This window comes from Anguilla rostrata, chromosome 2 (genome assembly GCF_018555375.3).
Source record: "Anguilla rostrata isolate EN2019 chromosome 2, ASM1855537v3, whole genome shotgun sequence".
NCBI classification, from domain to species: Eukaryota; Metazoa; Chordata; class Actinopteri; order Anguilliformes; family Anguillidae; genus Anguilla; species Anguilla rostrata.
Window position 1 is genome coordinate 15,720,379 of NC_057934.1, and position 22,698 is coordinate 15,743,076.

At 41.8% G+C, this 22,698-nt stretch overlaps 1 protein-coding gene and 1 long non-coding RNA gene across 2 annotated transcripts; one reads left to right on the forward strand and one right to left on the reverse strand.

The window, feature by feature from the left end:
* Nucleotides 1-1,010: 1,010 nt before the first annotated feature.
* On the reverse strand, nucleotides 1,011-5,067 carry LOC135247382 (uncharacterized). Its single transcript, XR_010328213.1, has 4 exons — nucleotides 4,681-5,067; nucleotides 3,950-4,090; nucleotides 3,502-3,564; nucleotides 1,011-2,011 (listed from the first exon to the last, which is right to left on the reverse strand). It is a non-coding gene; the product is annotated as an uncharacterized LOC135247382 (long non-coding RNA).
* Nucleotides 4,094-22,085, forward strand: glrx3 (glutaredoxin 3). The gene is made up of 12 exons (XM_064320767.1): nucleotides 4,094-4,191; nucleotides 5,529-5,618; nucleotides 8,302-8,410; nucleotides 12,435-12,509; nucleotides 14,015-14,213; nucleotides 17,171-17,343; nucleotides 18,041-18,102; nucleotides 18,198-18,255; nucleotides 18,944-18,996; nucleotides 19,532-19,571; nucleotides 20,082-20,174; nucleotides 21,747-22,085. The coding sequence occupies exons 2-12, from the start codon at nucleotides 5,554-5,556 to the stop codon at nucleotides 21,795-21,797; spliced, it is 978 nt and encodes a 325-aa protein (XP_064176837.1). The 5' UTR covers nucleotides 4,094-4,191; nucleotides 5,529-5,553; the 3' UTR covers nucleotides 21,798-22,085.
* Nucleotides 22,086-22,698: the final 613 nt, after the last annotated feature.

The following is a 22,698-nucleotide window of genomic DNA, read 5'->3' on the forward strand; positions in this document are numbered from 1 at the left end:
CTTTAAACAGACTGTTGGAAGGAAAAAAATATATACAGCGAATGAAACTCCAGCTTCCTGCCACTAAAATAAAATTAAAAAATCATGGTTGCTGAAATGAACCACATTGCATTCTGTATTTGAAAAAAATAAGTGCTTGTTTGCTTTTCTTATTAAAAGTTGAGGATTAAACACACAGAGTAGATTAAATCTGGACTTGTATGAATGAAAAGGGAGGAAAAGAGAACAATTGAAACCACCATCTCCATTTCAACAGACTACAAAGACTTTGCCTAGGGTAATACAGTGCATTGCAACAACTGGTCTACAACATTTTACTATCATCTTTATTGCTACTCATTTTTGTTGTATATAAAAGCAAAGTATGTTTAAGGGAAGTTGTTGTACAAGGTCAAATTCACCCTCGGTTTGCATGTGTTTATGCTGACCAGCTGCAACAACTTTACTTTGGCTGTTGACTCATTATTGTGCACAATATCCAGAATACCCTGGGCTTGGATGTTCTCCTTCTTCAGACACAACATAGACTTTCCAAACTCAGTATGTGAAAATAAACATGCTTCACAGACAACAGAAACAGTTTAAATGACCATATTCTCAAGTTAAGTATCCTCTTAAATGAAAATCAGAAACATTAACTGTTGCGAGGTAAAATTGTTCACATGGTCAAATTTACTTACACCAAAGCATTTTTAAAAATAAGAGAAGTGTTTTCATGGGTATAAATAGACCCCATCAACATGCAACGATCCAGGATCACACTTTTTTAATGTGATGATTGGAGCTTGGAGCAGAGGTACCCGGAGTGATGGTCACAATGCCATTATATACAAAAGGCATCAAAGGTTGATAATGTGTGCATCGGACCATAATGAATGGCACAGCGCCACCTAGTGTAAAGAGAGAGGGCGGGAGTGGGGCAATGAAACAAAGTTACCAAGTGGTGGAATTACAACCACTATAATTTTACAGCAAGGTAATGTACTCAAACTTGAACAAAACTCAAAAACCACAATGCAAATTTTTTATTATTCAAATGAGCTTTACAGAAAATATATTGAAGTTACAATTCATTACAACCCTTTATGTTCTGATTCTGTTACTTGATGTAAAAAAAAAAGACTGACATCACTCAGTCATTATTGTGCATTTCAAATATTTGTTAGAAAATTACAAATAAAAAATTCATTTCATGCTGGAGGACAGAATGCACCTGATATAGCAAATCTCTGGTAAATAATTACCTTTGACCAAGATCACAATTTTTTTTTTTTTTTTTTACTTAGAAATATGGCAAATTACTGTAGACTGCAAAAATTGACTGAGAAGCAATCCAGATTGACAAAACAAAACATTTAACAGATTTTATTTTATTTTTTTACCAAATATCTTAACACACCTAATTAATAAAAAATAATCTGTTTTACTACATTATTTGCATACTTTGTATGTATATCAGAAAGGAAAAAAAAAAAAAAAAAAACTATTTCAGGAAACTACTTTCCCGCCAAAACAAAGCATTAATAAGTAATTATGCATTTAAATCACTTTTTTTTTTTAATGAAAAACTAATTATAAAAAACACAGACCCACAAATATATACACACACACCAGGATGAAATCCATAGTATATCAAAATGTTGTAAAAACATTTCAAAAAGTGATTTTCATTCATCTCTTGATCTCACCAGACACTGTTTCAAGGAAAGAAAAAAAAAACTGTGTCCCATTAAATGTGGTGCCACTAACAGGCAAAGTGCTTTGGTAATTACCCTATATGAGAAATCCTTGTCCTATATAAGAGTGTCTCAATATAAACTTCAAGAACATTCCCTTGGAGCAAGTACTTAGGTTAAAAAAAATATATTGTTTTAACAATTATATATGTCTGCAAGGCACAAAAAACCTGCACTAAAGTGAGCAAAATGTTATTCTATCCCCCATTACACCACGTTTCTTCAAAAATCAGTGGTTGAACTGTTCAGCATCCCATTATATGGTTAATGTGACCCTGAGAAAGAGAGATAGAGCGAGAGAGAGAGAGAGAGCGAGAGATAAAACAACAGTGCTGATGTATTGTCTTTGTAATGTTTTCTTTTAGAATTTGATGGCAGAAAACTCATGTATAGCAAAAACAAACTAAATTACAAACGGAGTCGAATCTAATTTATTTCGGTGGATCAAAATCATGCAAGCAGACTACCTTCTGATTTTTGTGGAATTTTAATCTTTTTAAATATTTATACAATTTTAATTGATTAATTGGAAACAGACATCGTAAATAATAAAATATAGCCCCGCTTAAGTGTGTTTAAAGTAACATTCTAGCCAACTTGGTAATTAACTTAGCTATATTTTACAGTTTTTCCATGTCTTCCAGAGCTAATGCATTTGCACTGCATTCCGTTTTGGCATTTAGCAGACGCTCTAAACTAGAATGACCTCATTATGTCACCAGGAGAGGGGAATTCCCAATTAAAACTTACCATCCTAGTTTTCATTTGCATGCTTCCATTCCCAGAAATGGAAGGGTGCACGTCAACTTTGGCTTTTTCCTGAATTGTTTTCAGTTTCCCCCCCTAACTACTGTTATTTTAATGACATGCATGTTACAATTGACGTCATGGGCACTTCTGGCAAGAATCTCCTGCTGCGGATGAGGATGTTTTAATTCCTGCACACGAAATGAAAATGTACCTGGCTATTGGCCATGGCGTGCATCAAGTTTGTGTAGGAAACACACTTTCAAAAAGTGCTGGGTTTGAACACTATTTCCCTAGAGAGGATGCTCCATTATATTCGCGTGATACATATTGTCCACTGTTTTTTGTTACGATTACAGAACATGTGTTTACATGGCTTGCGAAGAATCCTTTACTGCTTGCAGGCGTTTTGGTTTGCATTATCCTACCTCTTTGTGGGAGCCAGGGGTTCCCCCTCATTTGAATTCTGGGAGGGGTTTAGGCTTTATTAGCTAATCTGGTCATTCTCTGGTAGACTCCTGTGGTGTCTTTGGTGACTGAAGTCACTTCTACACTCAGCAAAGTGAGTTTTTCTTATGTTTTTGTACTTGTCTGCAGTGAATGCTGCACTGATTATAGTGTACTTTTGTTGTAAATATTTACATCTCTCTTTCCTGTGAAAGTTTTTTTTTTCCACTGTAAATATATGTCAGCACCCACACCCATAGCAGTAAATTAACAGATACTTGATATCCCTGTTGTCCTGATACTTCTCTTGGTGTCCTGGCATCTCCAAAGTGCTTCTATTTTTGTGCTGATTTACAGCTGTGTCACTCACCATTATTGTGCCCTTGTCCTATGCCCATGGCCTGACTGTCCTACTGTTTTGATATGCAGTACATGTGATGACTCAGATTTCTCTGGACAAGAACACCACCCAAACAAATACACTCAAATATATAAATACACCTTCCTGGAAGTGCATGTAAAATCCTCTTGGTCATGAAAATAATTCAATCAGAGAAAACAAATTACTAACCGGTTCTCCTGCCATGCATCTTGGACACATTTGTGGATACACCCCAGCTTGAGCTGTATACACCTGTTTGTGACAACAAGTTCAACAACTTGAATGAGACCCTCAGAGTAAATTATAAGTATTGCACCGCAGCTAAATAATCGTCTTTATTAAGCGATGTAAAATGCATTTACAGAACACATAGCAAGACGGAAAGAATACACGTGCCTTAATGATGGCGCGTTTTGGCTGGGTCGAAAAAATAGACCAGTGCTTGTTTACAAGGGCTCGATGCGCAAGACGCAGAACTGATAGACTATGCACTTATAAATACCTTACTCTTATCACCTTTTCCTAAATAGCTACTAATAAAAATATCAAACTAGGCCATCGAGAATGCCGTCAGTAATCAGTAAAGCACATACTGTAAACTCCAACATCAGCGGAAGGTACATATCAGACGGCATACCATATTCTGAGCGTGGTGGTTTCGGAGAGAATTGCAGTTTTGGAGGCCCTGCTGCTGATTCTCCCGTGTATCCATCGGGCTGTCCACCACCGCGCCATATTCAACCTGACCACAGCTTCCGAAACCGTTGCATAATCTTTTCTGAAAGAGGAAAATGATTTCACCAACAGCCGGGTTACTGCACAAGAAGGACCACGGAACAACGACAGTGATCAGCATTGTTATAAATACAGCAAACCCAAGTAAAGATACACGTGCGCGTTTTGGCCATCATTAGCTAACGTGGTTAAGTGTGGGTTCATTTAGACTACAGATTTGTTTTCATTTCTTATAAAAGTACAAGAGCGTTGCTAGTCATCGTTGCTATGTACTTAGCTAACGTTAATATTTACTGAACCGTTTACATTGAATCGTCTATCATAATTATGTTGTGCGAATGTGATATTTCTGTTGTCATAAATTAATCTGTTAACGCTCCCTTCGATGCTATATTATAGCAAACACTTCGTACCCGATACAAATAGCAGGTGATAGTCATTTAACGGTTTCTTGGCTGGATCGTGGCGACCTAGCTAGCAAAAAAAAAAAAATCAAAACCCATTACTGCACATACCGTTATAGTTGCAAAGCAGAAGAGCACAGTAGAACATCGTTCAACTAGGTTTTTTTTTTATACAAGTAACGTCATGGCTAATACCACTAGCAAGTTAGCTAATCGCTCCTTTACTTACAGCTTGATGAAAATGCCCCCGGTCTTCAAGGTCTTCGTGTCGTCTTTTGTTTGGAACGGAGATCATATAATCCATTTAAACTAACCTGACATCGACTTTTAAGTAAGTATAGATGTTAGCTTGCCTTCGCTGCATATATTAGAGGTTATCTATCTAGCTAATTAGATATAATACCACAAGTGCCTAGGCAAATATGTACTAATAAATGAAAACGAGTAGACTAGGCACAACACCAAAGAAGCCTGTTACCATATCACAGTGGGCTGTGTCTCCGACGAGTAATTAAATAATTATTTGCAATGAAATACTATGAATTAAAGTTTTGCAAACGGCGTCTACGAAACTCCACACTGCAACCGCCTTACTTTTATTATTCTCATAAGTTTATGACAGGAAACACAAGGCTACTGGCTGTAAACATGTCGACCAATTAGAGTGGAGAACGCAAAAATAAACCGGATGTATGAAACTGCCATCTTTGTAAGGGGTAATGACGATGTATGCCTTCTTATTCTTACACCGATGTTTGTATACATAAAAAAATATGTTTGTATACATATACAACTTTTACTTGAAATTTAAAAAAAAATGTGTTCAAAAGCACCTGATTATATCAGAACTTGCTACGACTTGTACTGCTTTTATATAAAAGGCCAAATAACTTGTAATGTATGTATAAATGCATACGTATACATATAAAGCTGTTTTTCAGAAAACTATTCTCATGTAGCTAGATTTATTTTCAATTTTTATGTTGTGGAATTTAACCATTACATATAGTTGCACTTGCTATGCATGCAGTTCTATATCGATGGTGCAGAGAGTAATGTCTTGTTCTGTCTGCGCAGAATCCACTACTCACGTCTTACAAGCATGGCGAATTTTGTGGAGGTTTCATCTTCGCAGCAATTTGAGGACTTGTTAAAAAAAGCTGGCAAGTATGTACCTGTTAGTTCGCTATATGTTATGTGTATGTATGTATGACCGCGGGTAACTGGAGTTGTAAAGTCTATAAAGGCGATTAACGCGAGTTACTGTATGTTTTGATAACATAGAAGCTGGCTAACTAGCTAGCCAGTTGCCTTGTAAATCTTCTAATGAAATCCGAATGACAGCTAGCCGGCTAATTTAAGGGCTATCTGTTTTTTTTTCGATTTGAAAACAAACTACTGCTTGTTAACATGCTCCAGTATATATTTAAATAACCTGTATTAATGTACGTATCATAATGGTTTTCAAGCGCACAATCGGGTTTATGTTAAACTGCCGTTTTGCTTATGTTAATGTTGCATTTAGAGCGCTAGCTAGTCATCGGTGTCGTGGAAGGCCTTTCTGAGTTTAGATCCGAGCTGTGAGGAAACTCTTCGCGCACAAAGCATGGCTTGTCCCCTTAAATTCCCTTGTATTGTGAACCTTGTTGTTCGTGTCAGTCACTAGCCAAATAGTTAGCAAGTGGTCTTTAATGGATGGGACCCATTGTATCCTGCACTCAATATTACTGTCTTCTGCACTCTGAGTAGGAAGTTGGATAGCCACGGCCATCTTGAAGGTTGCTCCAAAATTTATGTCATGATGTACACAACATGCATGTCATGGTGTACACAAGTGTCTTCCAAGGAGAATTTTAGACACTTTTGAGGCTATCTTTTATGGAATGGTATTCCACACTTCTTCCAATAGTGACGTTGCTGGGATATTTTTGAAGGAAGTGCATGTTTTCTACATTTTCTTTGTCCAAAAAAGTCCCATCCAACCTCAATGGAACATACAGGTTTGAACAGCTGTGTCTTATGTCATTATGTGTAACACATGGCCTGCTAAGGTAAAACTTGGCAGAGTGCATTTCTGCCATTCTCAGGTGTGCTTGCCATTAAAAATAAATATATAAATAAAATTGTATTTTATTTGGAATTTTCACAAAATCTAAGCGTGAGGCAGAATACTAGGTTATAAACTATAATTTGATTGCAGTAGGCTAGTCCAAATGTGCTATCTTAAATGAAATCCTATATTGAAGTGATAGTTCACTATTCAGTGTTCTCTGTAATAGTTGAGTTTTGGTGTTTTTTAGGTTTTTAATTGGCTTGGAAAGCATTTTGAACAGTGAAGTTATGTTTCCACCTGTTGTAGGCCTACATATGAACTGAACTACTTTTTTATTTAAATTCACAAATAAATAAAGAAATTATATATTTTTAATATATTTCTTGATCTCAATGGTTTCTGTCTCAGGTTCCATACAGAATTGGAAATAGGAAATTCCAACCAAAAAATTTCTCAAATGGGGCAATAAATAAATGGAAATAAAAAATTTGTAAGTAGATGTGAAGTAGTACAAACATTGATCTCAGAAACAACATAAGTTAGTTTGCTAACCATTCAAAATAGTGGCTGGTAACAATGTTCTACTGCAATAATTGTGTTAACTACTCTTAAGTATGCAATAGCTCATGTAATAAATCATTACTATGTATAAATATAGCACCATACTAACTTATAATTTACCCAGATATAGACAGTGAACAGAATGTCTTGATTTTATTTTGCCTTAAGATGCTCTGCCCTTGCTACAGGATCACTATTGTTTAGCTCTGAATCCTGTTGATTTCTACAGTGCCATTTACAAATTTACGAAATTATACAAAAATTAATGAAAGCAAATTAACGTAAGCAATTTGATATAATAAAAAAAACTTTATAGTTAATACAGTTTATCTAGTTTCATCACGTGACATTTTTGGACTTCCAAACACCAAAACTCCTAAAGTAAATAGCCTACATAAAAAATGGAATTAAAACTTGGCTTCTCAAAAAAAGGTGATACTATAGAATAATTTGATGTTTTTTCTGTAGTTTCCTTTTATTAAAATGATTGCTACGGACACAAATAATGGAAATGTCATTGACCCTTCTGCCCTTGTTAACCTGGCTGGTCATCAGAAATTTACCTAAATGTTTAAAGTGTCCTTCTTTGCAAACAGAAAGTGCCTGGGACAATCAAATACATGCACAAACACTGATATAATATTAATAATATGAACAAAGAACTATAGCTTTGGGTAAGTAGTTCAAGCTGAATTTTTCTGCTAGCTACAGTACACATTTTGGTTATCACTTTTCAAGTGTGGGTGCATGTTTGTATTGTATGGGATGTATTGCTCTGGAATGTAATCTGTTTTGTAAAGCAAGCTACGCAGACCTGGAAAATGGGTCTGCTCTGTGTGTGTGTGTGTTCTGATTGTACAGGAATGCTTGAGATTGTATTTGACACATTTTATTTGTATCTGTACAAAAAAACTGCACACAATGTAGCCCTCCCATCAGGTTTTTATGGCTGTTATGGAACCTCCTAAGCTGTACAAACTTCTACACATGTTCACGTTCCAGTTTGTTCCAAATAACTTTATTTCCCAATCAACTGCATGACAGGACATTAAAGCTCTATGTGCAGGAAAACCGATAATCTGCCACGCTATTTTGGACTTCACACATTTCAGTTTTTCGGGGAAGAAAATGTCGTAATTAGACTGAACTGAAGTGCCCTCCCCTTGATCTCTTCGGTGCATGTCCAGTTGTATGTGTAACGCGATGTGATGGATGTCTCAACTACTTTCTCCTCAGGTCACTCTCAGTGGTACATTTCTATGCGCCATGGGCCCCACAGTGTACCCAGATGAACGATGTGATGGCAGAGCTGGCACAGGACCAACCTCAGGTGACATTCATCAAGGTACGGCCTCTCTCCCAATGCCTCTGTGCTGTCAGCCGTTGAGTCATAGAGATGTCCTCAACTCCCTGGCACAGTCGCCGCTATAAATGGCTCTTTCTTTATGTTTCTTTATGAAAGCTATGATGTTATAATTTGTCTTAACTTTAAAGAAGTTGTGACGGTGAAAAGACAGTGTGTGCGTCGATTTCAGGGGGGTCTGTAATGGTTGCATCGACAAGGCGAAGCACAAGGTTGAACCTGACCTTCAGCGGTTCGTATTTTTATTTTTTTTGTCGTTTAAAAGAAACACAGGTCACTGATTGATTGATCTGTATTTTTGTTTCTGCAAGGTCTGCTGTAACCCAGTATTGCAATTTTTCATTTTAATAGATTTTCTTCTCCCCCCACCCCACCCCATCTACCCTTGAAGTCTCACAGCTATAGTTGAGACTCATGAAAGGGGCCTCTCTTTCCGGCCCCAGAGGACACTGGCGGTACAGGGCTACCAGCTCTTGCTGACCTTTTCGCTCCATCCTCTCATTGTATCCAGATCAGCGGGGGCACAGGCATAGAAGGACAAGGGGGTTCTTAATAGTGATCTACACACGTTCATCAGCCATCCTGTGGAGTCCCGCAGTCAGTCAACATTTGATATTAACCTCGGCTCTCCATTGCTTACAAGGGTTGTTCTTTTTTCCCTCTCAACCACAATTTGATGTTTTTTTGCGATCACCAAAAATAAATAGCTAAACTGTTTAAATTTGTAAAAATTCTGACTGAAGACTCTTCTGGGGGCAACATGGCTCCTCTGACCCCCTTTAGATAACCTTTCTTTTACTCTTTCTTAAGATTTCCCTTTGAATAATGTTATAGTTATAGCTGCGCAAAGAAAGGTTATCTGTCTAGTCGTACCTCCTTTAAAGATACAAATCCAAGTTGTTGTTTGTTAGGTTAATATTACATTTATTGATTATTGATGGGCCTCTGTGTCTTCTTGGTGATGTCACATTTTTGCATTCTTGAGTTACACTGGTGTTCTCCACTTCTGAACGTCACTCTGCAGAAGAGCACCTGCTAAGTCACTGTAATGTAACAGTCGTAGTGTAAAATAAGCATTTGCATTTATTTGTTAGTCAGAGTTAAGAACTCGACCCACTGTGTGACCCACATTTTCCTGTATGTGTAGGAATAAGCCTTGAGGTGCTCAGCAGCATGCTTAATGGGAGGTTGGTATGTTGTGTTCTGTCACATATTTATTGAAATAATCTTGATCAGCTAGCTAGCCATTTATTACCATTGCCATAATGGAGATCTTGGTGATTTATTGATACATAAAATTTGGATTACAAGGAGCAGTCTAAGCCACCGTGCGTGTTGTTTTATTTTTACATCAGCACTGTGGATGCACAAAATAGACGCACTCAATCAACAGGATTTTCTCCGTGGCACACAACGCACGGCACTGTTTTATACGGTCTGCACCGCGATGTTTAATTTAGCATGGCTTGCACCGCGAGTGAAATGAGCTTTTGACGGAGAGGGCAGAGCGCGGACGTCGCTCGACATCTCTGTTGCCTTAGCGCCGCGGCGGAGGCTTGTTGAAGTGCCTGTCAGTTTCCGCGCGCGGGTCCATGGATCTTGTCAGAAGCGCGAAAACCGCCAGATGTGCTCGAGGCGGAAAATAAGCGCCGTTATCGCGACATAACTGGGGTCAGTGATTTATGGATTTCAATATCCGGTAGCTAAATATGATTGAAAATTTACTGGGTCAGTAGTGCATCAAAATATTCGTCCGGAGCCCGGGGGTTGTTTCACGAAAGTAGCTGTGAAATAAAAACCTGTGAACCCGCTTTGACATTGCGCTCGCTGTTTAGTAGGGCAAACGCTCATGCAAAGATCTAAAATTGCCTCTCGTAGCACTGCTTACCACAGCTGTTTATTACCTTTTTTTTTTTTTTAAGAAGTGACACACACACACACACACACACACACATTCACAGTAAAAGTAGTAACACAGGATGAGTTCAAAAGGCTTTCTGCTCCCCTTAGCAAGTGAGTATTTTGTGTGAGTTCCACAATTGGTTTGCCAGCGAGTGAATGTGTATGGATAAAAAATAAAAACACTTCAGCAGTTCATTGGGTTAAATCTCCAGTTTAGTGAAACTGAACTATGTACCGACGGCATTTAAAACCAAGCACTCAACAAAAAGAAACAATGATTTGGGAGAGGCTCTTACGGAACTCTTACACCATTGGCATAGCCAACCAAGCCAGTTTGTCTTCCAGTATAAATATTTCACATATTTCACATTTCACAGATTCCTTGCTCATTTTCCTGGCCACTTGTCCATTTTGTGTGTTGGTAACAGTCAGATACCTGCACAGAAAACTGTCCTTGCAAGTGTGGTGTCTTTCATGTTTATGAGCTTTGTCTAAAGCTTAACCCATTTTGCCATCCAGCTTATCTATGCTTTCTTGAAATAAAACACAGAATTTCACTTTCGACCTGCCTGACTGTTTAAACTGACATTACACTTCTCTTTTTGCTGCGTAGTGTAGCTGGATTCAATAAATTGATTCAATAAATAAACCTAAGCCAGTTCTGTGGCTTGGCTTATGAAGGACTATGTTGTTGTATTGCTTTTGTATCCTTTTCCTTTTGAAGGTGCAGGTTGTACTGGTTTTATGGAATGATGTCCCTTGGTATTTTATGCATTGTGATAAGGTTGTTTTGTTCGGGCCTGAAGTGTGTATATTATGCTTCATTTTGTTGCGTTGTTTTGGCTCGATCTCACTTTCAAAAGATAATAAATTTTAAACTCAATGTTGCGCCCAAGTAAAAATAAATAAATAAGTAAAAACATAGTTTTATGCAATTATTTTATTATTATAATCAGTCTTATTCTCTTGGCTAGGTTCAGTGAAATCCAAGCCAAAGATAACAGCAGTTAGCAATTATTCTGTGGATGCTTATCCTTTGTGTTTAAATGAATTTGGAATTCAGCATTGGGCTAAATCGTCAGCCATTTTGGTTTTGTGCATAATTATTTGTTGGGAAAAGTTCTGATGGTGCAGAAGAACCTCAGGTAAGTTACTGTAGAGTGTGTACTCCCAAACTGAGGGCTGAGGCTCCAGGGTAGTTCCAGGCAGTTTTCGCTAAAAATGCACATTTCATTTCGCTCCGCTATCTAATTATCTGTTGATAGCCGAGCTTAAGAAATGAGTCGGTAACCTTTCGCTCGATCTTCTCGGATGCTACCTTTTACCTGCTGCAAGACTTCATTGTCCTCAAGGTGCATACATTATTCATGCAATTAGAATGAAAAGTATTTTTTGTTTTAGTCAACAAATTATAACTCCAACTTACTGCTCAACACCTCAGCATCTATTAGAGGAAAAGCCAAACTTCTGGAACTTCTGCAAAATTATTTTCCTGCCATGTCTCTCGTGAAAAACAACTTGATGTTGGCAGTTTTTGATATGTCACCATACCGCTGGTATCCTTTCACGGTTGTGCAGACACAAATTGTTTTCTGGCAAAGGATAGTGTATTTATCAAGGGGAGTGGGTGCAAGGAACATCATTATGAGCATCATTGGACATTTGGGCCCCCCCCCCCTTTTTTTAGAAGACGAAAAATTGTATTTGTTTTGTTTCCTCAGTCACAAATATCGTTCCTGAGACCGGCTTTCAGAAAAAGACAAACTTGAGGAAAAAGTGCGTGGCGTATCGTGCCACACTTTGTGAGAGGTGCTTCAAAGTTTCCCTAATTCGATCCCCGAGGACGGGAACAGTGGAGAACAAAAGAGCTGTCCGTCACTGGCGGAGCGGATGAGAGACGCGTCGCTCTCTGGTTTTTTCGCCTCGCTTGTTAGAAATTTCAAAGTGCCTCGCATCCTCCTCTCCCTCTCCCCCTGAAGTGCGTACCTCGTGGCGGGGCAGATGCGCGCGGATGTAGCTAGTGTTTAATGGCTCTGAAGTGTAACAAAAGAAAACTAACACTGTTTTGCCCCTTTCCTCCCCCTCCCTCCCCCCCCCCCCCCAGCTGGAGGCAGAAGGTGTGCCCGAGGTGTCGGAGAAGTACGAAATCAGCTCTGTTCCCACCTTCCTCTTGTTCAAGGTAGGCCTGGCAGTGTCACGCTCACGCACATCCCACTCGCACACATGCACGCTAAATTGGGACTGCAGTTTGTCTAATTAGTGCTGCAGGCAACCGGTCAGGAATGGACACAGTGCTGTGCTCGCTGATGTTTCTGATGGGCAAGCACGCAGCGCTCATATTTAATGAATGAGTTTGAATGCTTTGTTTTAAGATAATTGGAGGTGTTCATATAGAATAATAATAATAATGGACTTTTATCTTTAACCCCTTAAGTTTGCATTCATTTTGTTTTTTTGTTTTTTTTACGGTGAAATTTATATCCCATTTGAAAGTGTTAAAACATACATTTCTGTCTGTATAAACTATTTTATGATATTAATGTTTTACCGACGATAGTTCTTCATTTTGTAATGTGGGGAGGCAAAACAAGCCTGCGGTTTCTCACCTTGTACTGTATGCGTTTTGTGGGTTTTAGTCCCAAAAAATGTGATAACTTGGAGAAATGTAGCTAGAATGTCCATTGTTTACTTAACAGTTCTCCGGAAGAATTATGGTTATTGTCTGTTTCACCATTGCGTCCACTCCAAGAGTACTGCGTCTCCGGTTTGTATGGACTCTGTAACAAGATGAGCCCACCGACAAGGTTCTCTGACCAATACTGTCAAAGCTGTCCCTCAGTAAAGCCAATGGGACCTGCCGCACGCAAGCAACAACTCAACATGAGCAGCATAGCTTGTGTCCAGTGCACAAAAATGATGTTTCTAACTGGTTATATAGTTTCTTGGGCTTGAATAAAAGGACACGCGTTGTTTCTCCTGTGTATACAAACTACGGAAGAGACAACTTTTTCCGTACGCACGCTAAAAAGTTTTTGAGACTTTATGCTTAAAAGGGTTGTTGTTTTATAACAAAAATATTTTGCAATACTTGCGTCTAAACAGAAGACTCTGCATTTGGAGGCCTTGGAAGAAAGCGCTCATCTAAGTGAATATTTCTGAGGAGGACAGTCACAGCTGCTTTGATTCCACAACAGAGGGATTGTTCAGTGAAGGACTTGATCCCATTTTAAATTGGTGAACACCTAAATGCATTCTCAAAAGATTTTTATTAATATTCAGTATGCTGTAGGCCTTATTTCGAATAATGAATGTAGCATGTGACATTATGGGATGTCTTTGACATGGTGATCAGGGTGGGTAATTAATGAAAACTTAAATCAGTGGACCTCAGTCAATGGATTAGTAAACTGGGTTGCTAATATAGTTATTTTCTACAATCCCCCTGACGGTCTGTGATGAAAGTACAGGTGGTGAAGCAGCGGTCAGTTCCATGTCTGTGATGATGTCAGGAAAGGAGGGAGAGTTTTTGAGAGACCAGCTGAAAAGGGTGTACGTGTGTGTCCTGTCCATGTCCTCAGGTCCCTCTCCCATCAGAAGGGAAAGAACACAAAGACAAAACCAAGATAATTAAAGCACGCACGCACACATTTATTTTCTCCCTCCCCTGTCCGTCTGTCCTGACAGAGCTGTGAGAAAGTTGACCGGCTGGACGGAGCCCACGCCCCGGAGCTGACCAAGAAGGTCCAGAAGCTGGCGTCCAGCGTGGCCCCGGCCAAAGGGGCGGAGCCTCCCAAAGAGGACCTCAACGACAGGCTGAAGAAGCTGATCAGCGCCGCCCCCTGCATGCTCTTCATGAAGGGGTCTCCCCAGGAGCCCCGCTGCGGTAAGCATGCTTGGGGGGGCCTTTTTGGTGGGTGGGTGGGTGGGTGATGTGGGGGGGTGGGGGGTGGCTTCTATTACCAGCTCAGCGCAGCAGGGAGCTAATCTCTCTGACAGCACCCCTGTGCTGGGGTCCCACTAAGTGCAGAGGGGGTAATGCTCAATAATAACCCTGCCCTATACACGTCTGACAGTTCTGATTAGGTGGGTGGGGGGGGTGGATTTGTTGTATAAAGAGATTTGTTACATTAATTCATCAATGGAAACATTCAGTTGAATTCAGGAAAGCAGGTTCCCCCCCCCCCCCCACCTTCTCCCCGTGGGAAACATACGCAATGTTAAAAATGTGGACGTTTGGTCTGTGTGATTTGGACTGTGGCTGAGTTTTTGGATGGATCTGAGGCACCAGCAATAAGGTACAATCAGCACAGAATTGCTGTATTTTTGAACAAGCAAGAAAGAAAATCTGGTGTTCTGTGTAGTGGCCTACAAACAGGGGGGTGGCTACGGAGTACAATGACTGAGTGAGAGTGTTGCTGCATTGCCTCTTAAGTGCTTTTGTTCATGTTGCCATTGTAGTAAAGCATTAATTCTCTTTTGAATTTTTTTTTTATTCATATCTGTTATTTGCAGTCTGCTTAGCATTTTATTTTGTTGAATTCAGAGCCTTGTATGGCTGTTTTAAAATGGCCCAGTTTACTTGGAAGCCTATTCCAACAAAATTCACATGCAGCTGTGGGAAATCAGAGCTTCTTTTGTTAAGGAAGCCTAATTATGTAATATTTTCCATATAATTTACATTGTACATAATGCGCAGCACACCCTTATTGCAGTGCCTAATTGCCAATATATTCCTTTTATGTCTACTGAGCTAGCACGGTGATTTAACATAGACGCTATTTTGCCACTCATTTTGAACATGCGCCGCCTAACCTAGTGGGATTAGGTTTTTTTTTCTGAAAACATCAAGCTCTGTTGTGTAATGACGCATTATCTGGTACAGCCCGACTCCGCTAGCATTAGCCAGGATCTCTGTTCGACTCTAAATTAAAAGGTTGAGAGCGAGGCAGCGGAATCAAACAGTGGTGTGCAAACACGCTTTTATTCGGGGGTGCTTGCATAATAAGATCTCTTTCCCTTGGAAAAGAAAAAAAAAAATAAGCAAGGCTTTAATTTTGCTTATCCTCAAGCAGGGCATCTGTAGATGGTGTTCCCGATCCTTTAAAAAAAAAAAAAGAAAAGAAAAAAAAAAAAAGGAAGAAAAAAAAAAAGCTAAACAAAACCCACACCAATCAATCTCTCTTGTCTGGTAGTTGTTGCCTAGAGCCAGAAAAAGCAGCTGGACTGCATGTTTGCTTGGTGTAATAGAAACAAGTTAATATATCGCCAACTGAATAACCATTAGTGAGAGGCCTCTAGCTGTTTTATAATGAATTCCCAGATGAATGGGCAAATATCAGAATGAGTATTTTACTGCAGGCTGTGCGTGAAGTTAACACTTCACCTTACTGTACAGAAAGCGGGCGAACGCGCACCCCCGTCCCGCAGCCGCACGCCGCGAATATCCACGCGGCGCGTCGTTTCTGCATCGCGTGTCCCGGTTCTCTCGGCCAGATTTAATGATGGGTCTCCAAAGCAACGCTGGCGAGGGTTTGGGCCGGAGCACGCACCGCTCACGGTCAAATTGAACATTAAAAAAAAAAAACATCAATTCTTTGTTTTTGCTATCGAAAGGAGGTTGGCAAGGTATCTGTTCTGTCTCATTAGAATAAGTCATGTGGCCTAAAACCCTTAAGGGGAGGGGGGTGGGGGGGGGTTACGGTTATTGTGGGGGCTAGTGATTAGCATTATGCAATACAAAGGCGGGTGTGCGAAAATAATATATCAAATCATCGAACTGCTGGAGGCCCAGGTTTCGCTCAGCTTACCTGTATAATAAAGCGTTCATTATTTCCCTGTTGACTGGCAGCTGGTGAATTGCATGTGTGTGTAATTGGTCTCAGTGACCTGCAATCAATAGCCGTGGCAAATGAGTCAAATATTCGATCCAATATGAGCAGTGTGCAGGGGTTACCATTTTCAGGGAGGAAGTGGAAATCGTCGCTGCCATATAAGGAGTCGTTCTCTACTCGCTTCACTTAAATAATTGGTTTGTGGTATTTTTGTGTGTAGCTCCTCATTACCTTTGTATTTTCATTCAGATCTGGGGAACTCTAGGTTAAATGTTTAAACCCTTAAACTTTTTTTACTGTGAGTCAAACTTGTTTGTACCGATTCTTTTGAAACTGGTGGTCTACAGGCAAAGATCATAAAGACAGACCCTTGGCATGTCTTGGTGTGGTGCATTGATCCCAACCCCAATGTTGCCATGATCGTTGGTGTTTGGCTTTCTTTCCCTGCATCCACAATAGGGTACAAAGGCAACACTCAATTTGTGAATGGTGCATTTAAGGTTTTCTTGAGGTGTCTTTTTGGACTTGATTTTTTTTTCCCCTGGCTAGATATTATCTTAGACAATGGTCATAACGATGGTGAAAAAATTGAATCAGCATTCTAATTTTGGGTTATTCTTCATTTTTCAAATGAATATTAAGATAGGATTTATTCCCAAGTACAATATATTTATACGAACTGATGGACCTTTGACATCCGAGAAGAATAGATTGCTTCAGTCCTTCTGTCAACGTCCTAGCTTTTTTTTTCAGGGAAATTAATTCTTTCTTTCATTAAATTCAGATTAACCCCAAACAATTTCATCTTCGAATGTCATCTCTGATGTGTGTTATATTGTGAGTTGGGGATCCAATACGAATCATTCCGTGACTTGGATATATTTTTACTTAAGCAATTATTATTATGTTTTCTTGGTTTTCCCCAGTATTACCCATTGGCTGTGATGCAGGCCCTGTTCTGGTCCATGTGTTCTGCTGTGCTCAGTGCTCTGTTGCCTTGCTTTCCCAGGCTTCAGCAGGCAAATCGTGCAGATCCTGAAGGAGCACAACGTCAAGTACAGCAGCTTCGACATCCTCTCCGACGAGGAGGTGCGGCAGGGCCTGAAGACCTACTCCAACTGGCCCACGTACCCCCAGGTCTACGTCAACGGCGAGCTGCTGGGGGGGCTGGACATCATCAAGGTGCGTAGCCGAGCGCGGGCGTGGGTGGGAGCGCGGAGGGAAGGGGGAGGGGGGGGTGCACAGACGGGCGCTTTATTCCCCCACCCCCCCGGGTCGATTTGGCGCCCCCCTTTTGTGGCGCGTTCGCAGAGAAAGGCATCTCCCACTTAAAAGGCATGAGGACCCCCCCCCCCCCCGCTGGGGGGAGGTGGGCTGGATTAGCCAGGGGCGTCCCGGTGGCTAGAGCCCGCTAACGCACGCTAACGCGCGCTCCTCGCCTCCGTTTGATAGCGGCCCCCAGGCGCAGGGGCGCTTTTGGGCTGCCCCTCCCTCATTAGGCGAACCGTCCACCTGCGTGCTGCAGAGAGGGGTCCCTGCTGAGCACACACACCCCCCTCCCTCCCTCCCTCCTCCATCACCTCGCCGTATGCACATGTGTGTGTGTATGACTAAATGCGGGTGTGTGTGCATGCGTATACGTGCAAGTGCATACATAGATGCTCTCATGCTGTATGCGCACGTGTGTGTATGTGACTTAATGTGTGTGTGATGTAGTTGTGCTTTGTGATATAAGTGTGCGATGATTGCGTGTGTGAATGTGCTTGCGTTAAACATCTGTGGAAAAACACTGCTCTCATACTGTGACACACTTACGGAAGCGCCCCGTTTCCAAGGAGCTGGAGACCCTGTAACCAGGCTGCTTCTGCATGTGTCGCAGGAAATGGCCGAATCCGGAGAGCTGGAGACCACCTGCCCGCAGGCCGTGACGCTAGAGCACAGGTAGGGGGGCGGAGCCTCGCCCGCGCGCGTAAAGAATTAAACCTGTCTGGCCCGCCCAGAGATGGGCCTCAGTCCCCTGTCCTCTGTCCCCACAGGCTGAAGGCCATCATCAACAAAAGTCCCGTCATGCTTTTCATGAAAGGCAACAAGGAGGTGAGCCCTGCCACGACCAGCGAAAGGGCGTTTTGCGCGGGACGAGCGAGCGCTTCCCCCAGGCGTTGTTATTTCCCTTACGGAAAAGCCCGTAGGGGGGAGAGAGAGGTAAAGAGAGAGAGAGAGAGAGAGGGAGAGAGAGAGAGGTAAAGGGGCATGCATACATTTAAAAGGCTGCGCGCGATTGACGCTAATCTGAAATCGATGAGGGGCGGGGGGGGGGATTCCTCCTCCTCCTCCTCCGTGACGGAGCGAAGAGGCCCTTTGCCTCCCTCACTCCTCCTCCTCATCGATTTTGAACCGCGCGCGCGGATGAAAGAGAGAGCCGTAGCGCCGGGTTTCAGCCAGCCCCGCGCGAATCCCTCCCCTCCCCTCTCCTTTGCCCCAGACTCAGACCTCTGCTCATTTGAAGGCGCTTGTAAGATGCTAAGCGGAAGCTCGGCGCGGCGGAACTCCGCAGGCCGAGGCGGCCGGTTTTCCGTCCTCCGTTTCCGAGCGCTCATCTTCTGCCACGTCGAGCGGCGTTCGGCGGTGGCGTGCGTTTGAAACGGCGCCGCCTTTACTCCGAAGCGGAGAAAATACCTCTCTCTCTCTCTCTCTCTCTCTCCGGTTTCGCGCTCCGGAGCGGACGTCGCGCGACTCGCCGGGTTGTTTCCCATCCTAACGAACGCCTTTTGTGAATCCTTAGGTGGCCAAGTGTGGATTCAGCCGCCAAATCATCGAAGTGATGAACGGCTCCGGGTAAGGATTTCACAAGTTCAGTTTCAGGCGTTAAGATTCGCCGAACGGAACGATCCGATCGCGTGCGTCGCGTGTGTGCGTGGGTGGGAGAGAGTGTGAGGGTTCGAGGGTGTCATTTAAAGGAGCCTCTCATTGTCTAGACAAAGGAACGTATTCAGAATCGCAAAGGGAGGTAAACGCACGAGAAAAACCAAAAATAGCTGATTGTCGTGTCTAATGCAGTACAAGTTGTTCATGTTCTTTCATCAAATTCAGATGTTCCGTTTCTCTTCAGTTTATACAAGGAACAACGCAGACCTAAACTTTAGAATGTGTGAAGATGTATGGTTTAGTTCCAAGCTGTATCCAAGCCCAGTGTAGCCAGTTGGCAAAACTTCCAAATGACAGTCCTGTGGATAATGGCATTCTGATTCTAGTCTAAATTTTCAATTATTATGGCTTGCACTGTGTTTAATGTCCTCTGAATTTTATAATACTTTAATACTGTACACGCTGTCAGTGTCTGTCATCGAAATATTCTCTCATTTGTTTGCAGTGTGGATTACGACACGTTTGATATTCTTCAAGATGAGGAGGTAGGTCACGACCTGGCGATGTGCTCAGGAGTTCCGCTCGGCGTGACTTGTTGACGGAGGGACGATTACGCATTTATATATGCAGGCGACATCGCCCAGCAACAACGTGATGCGAATGAAAGATCAGCTGTTACTAAGTAATGGTTCTGAAGTAGGCCATTGGACAATGTATTCATGCTACGTTCCAGAAATGTTTTTGACTTGATGCAAAAATGCAGGGTTGTCCAATCTTATACGAAATGAGCCGATGTGGGTGCAGGTTTTTGTTTTGGCCCAGCACTAAACTTAATTAACTGATCATCAAGTCCTTGATAAGTAGAATGAGGTGTCTTAGTGCTGTGCTAAAACAGAGACCTGAACTGATTGGACTCTCATGGTATAAAGAGCCTCCATCCAAGCGTATGCATCCTGTTGTCGAAGTCCTCCCACTGATTTATTTCTGGTATAAATATAGTTCTGAAAAGGTTTAAATTAAATTGCATTTCTTTCTTCGTTTATGCGATTTTGTAGGTTCGACAAGGACTGAAAACATATTCCAACTGGCCAACATATCCTCAGCTGTATGTGAAAGGTGAACTGATCGGTGGACTGGATATTGTAAAGGTGAGAATTTTTCACAGTTGTTCACATGAAACCGTTGTGGCCCAGCACCCTATGAACCATACGTACAGTGCTGCATCCATTTTTGTTAACTACCTGTAAATTGGATAAGACCTGCAATGAACACTACCTCGTTGCACTACCTCTGATTTGCCACCAGATGGCAGCTAAGCTCCATCACTGGCGTTTCTGCCTCTAGCTTCACAGTTAGTCGAAACCAGGGGTTTTCAAACTTGCCTGTGCCTGATGCAGGGACCCCCCCACCCAGGCTCAAACGTATCCAGGGGGACCCCCATCATAAGTTATGAAGGGATATATTTAAATAAAGGTTTTATAAAGAACATGGGCCAGAGGGAGGTTGGTTTAAACAGTCTAAAAGCTAGTTGCTAGTTTTCAGGGCTAATGGACTGGTATTCACCTATATTTATGGTAGAAATGGTGTGGAAAAAAAATCACTAATCATTAAGATAAAGTAGTCTCCCTAAAGATGTTCTTGGTAATGAGTCATGTATATCATGGCAAAATAGGAACGTAGTTGAGAGACCTGGCCCTTTGTTTCAAGGCAGTTATGACTGTCCAAGAACTACCATTTACTTAATCATTGTAAGTGTCATTTGTTTCCAAAATTCTGGCAGAAATCATGTATGGATCTGTAATTGTTGGCTCTATAAAAGTGGTTGTTTGGGGATTGCTTTTGCTGTCAAGAAATTCTCTATAGTGCCATACACTGCAACAAACATGCACATCTAGCAGTTCTTTAATATATAAGCCTGTGGCAAGACAACCTTTGAGTTACTTTTATCTTTAAAAGTCCCTTTAAGGAAATTACTTTGGAACTCAATAGACCACACAGGCAATGTTTCAGTTCTTAATGAAATTGAAACTAGTTTTTTAAAGGTTTGAAACATTTAATTATCAGGGTGATTTAAAGGGTTTTAACAGTTGTTATATTGGAAAAGTCAATGTTGCTGTTTCCCGGTGTCTCTTTAGGGTTCATTACTAACGATGTAATGGCGATGGATTGCATTTGTACAACACCTTTTGTCTAATGATCTCAAAGCACTTTACAATGAAAGGGACAATCCACCTTTCTGGCCTCGCTTTGAGTAACAACACCTTACTTGGCCTCTAAGAGAATTTGTTTTAGGATGCTTAGTACTTATTTGTCCTCAATCGTGTTTTTCTGCCTGTCAATCTTTGTGGACAGCCAGTAACAACTCGCAAAAACAGTGCACATTTAGACTGATACCGCCTTCAGTATTTGCATTTCAACCTGTTGCGAGTATCACGCCTGTTGCGAGCATACGGTGGGATTGATCTGTTTGTCAGAGCGCATTAGACTAATAATATGACGTGATGCATTCTAATGGTGGCAGGGCGTCATTATGGGTTCCACTTTTTTTGAAAAAAGTAATTTACTGTTTGACGCGGCGGCCCTATACGTAATTCACTCTGCCAGTGCAAGAGCCATTAGGCGGCCTCAAAATGGATTCTCTCGCGACATATTTCTCCTCGCAGGTACTGAATGGTAAGTCCTCGGTCCTTGAACGTGCTGTGCGTGATCTGTATTTACAGGAGCTGAAGGAGAGCGGGGACCTCCAGTCCGTCTTGAAAGGCGAAAACTAGCGCCACGGCAACGCTGACCACCTGATGCCACGGGAACAATTTGCGGCGCAGAGAAAACGATGAGGATCCTTCCCGTTTTAACCGTTAGGCTCGGAAGAAGGAAGAAGCAATCCGTCTCACATCAGCCAATTTCTGTTTTTTTTTCTTCTCTTTCTTTTCTTTCTTTTCTCTTCTCTTTCTCTCCCAGACACACGAGCAGGCCTCGCGACCGGGGCGCACACGGGTGTCTTTAAAACGCAGGCGGCACACGCCGCATTCAAAATAAACCTGTCCAACTGATACCATCAAGGGTGTGCTGCGTCGTGATTGCGCGCATGCTGATATGCGCTAAACTGCACGAATGCAATCGGTCACCGTTTGTGCCAAAAGTTATATTTTTACAGCCGAGCGATATAAAAGCGTGCAAGAGTGCGGTGGAGGTGCGTAAAAGGGCACTTAAAAATAAGCCATGCAGAAACATTCAGCGGAAGCGCTCGCCTTGACAGCGCTGTTATGCCATTAGCCGTTAGCGCACACTGCTTCTCGCGCTGAACCGGGCTCACCTGTGGCTCCTCGGGTACCGGACTTCCAGCGGAGCCGTCCGCTCCTCTTTTCTCTCGCTCTTCTTTCCTCTTCGCACAGTGGGGGCTCTCAAAACTCTGCGGGCCGCGCGGGGGGGTGGGGGGGGCTGGATGTTTGAAATCGGCTTAAGCGGGGAGGTTACTGGATGAGTCTTCTCGTTCTGCATCTGTTTCGCTCACTCGTGTTCAAGACCCCCTTTCCGTTTTTATTTTTGGAAACAAACCTTTGATGTCAGCCTGAACTGTGGAGGTAGAATAATAAATGTAAAACATTTGGAACACAGGGCTGACTAATGGTTCGGCTTAAAGTGCCTTGGGAAATAATGTTCACATTTGAATCT

Coding starts and splice junctions, on each gene's coding strand:
- glrx3 (XM_064320767.1), top strand. CDS start 5,554: ATGGCGAATTTTGTGGAGGTTTCATCTTCGCAGCAATTTGAGGACTTG. Junction 12,510..14,014: donor CCACCTTCCTCTTGTTCAAG/GTAGGCCTGGCA, acceptor CTGTCCTGACAG/AGCTGTGAGAAAGTTGACCG. Junction 17,344..18,040: donor GGGGGCTGGACATCATCAAG/GTGCGTAGCCGA, acceptor CATGTGTCGCAG/GAAATGGCCGAATCCGGAGA.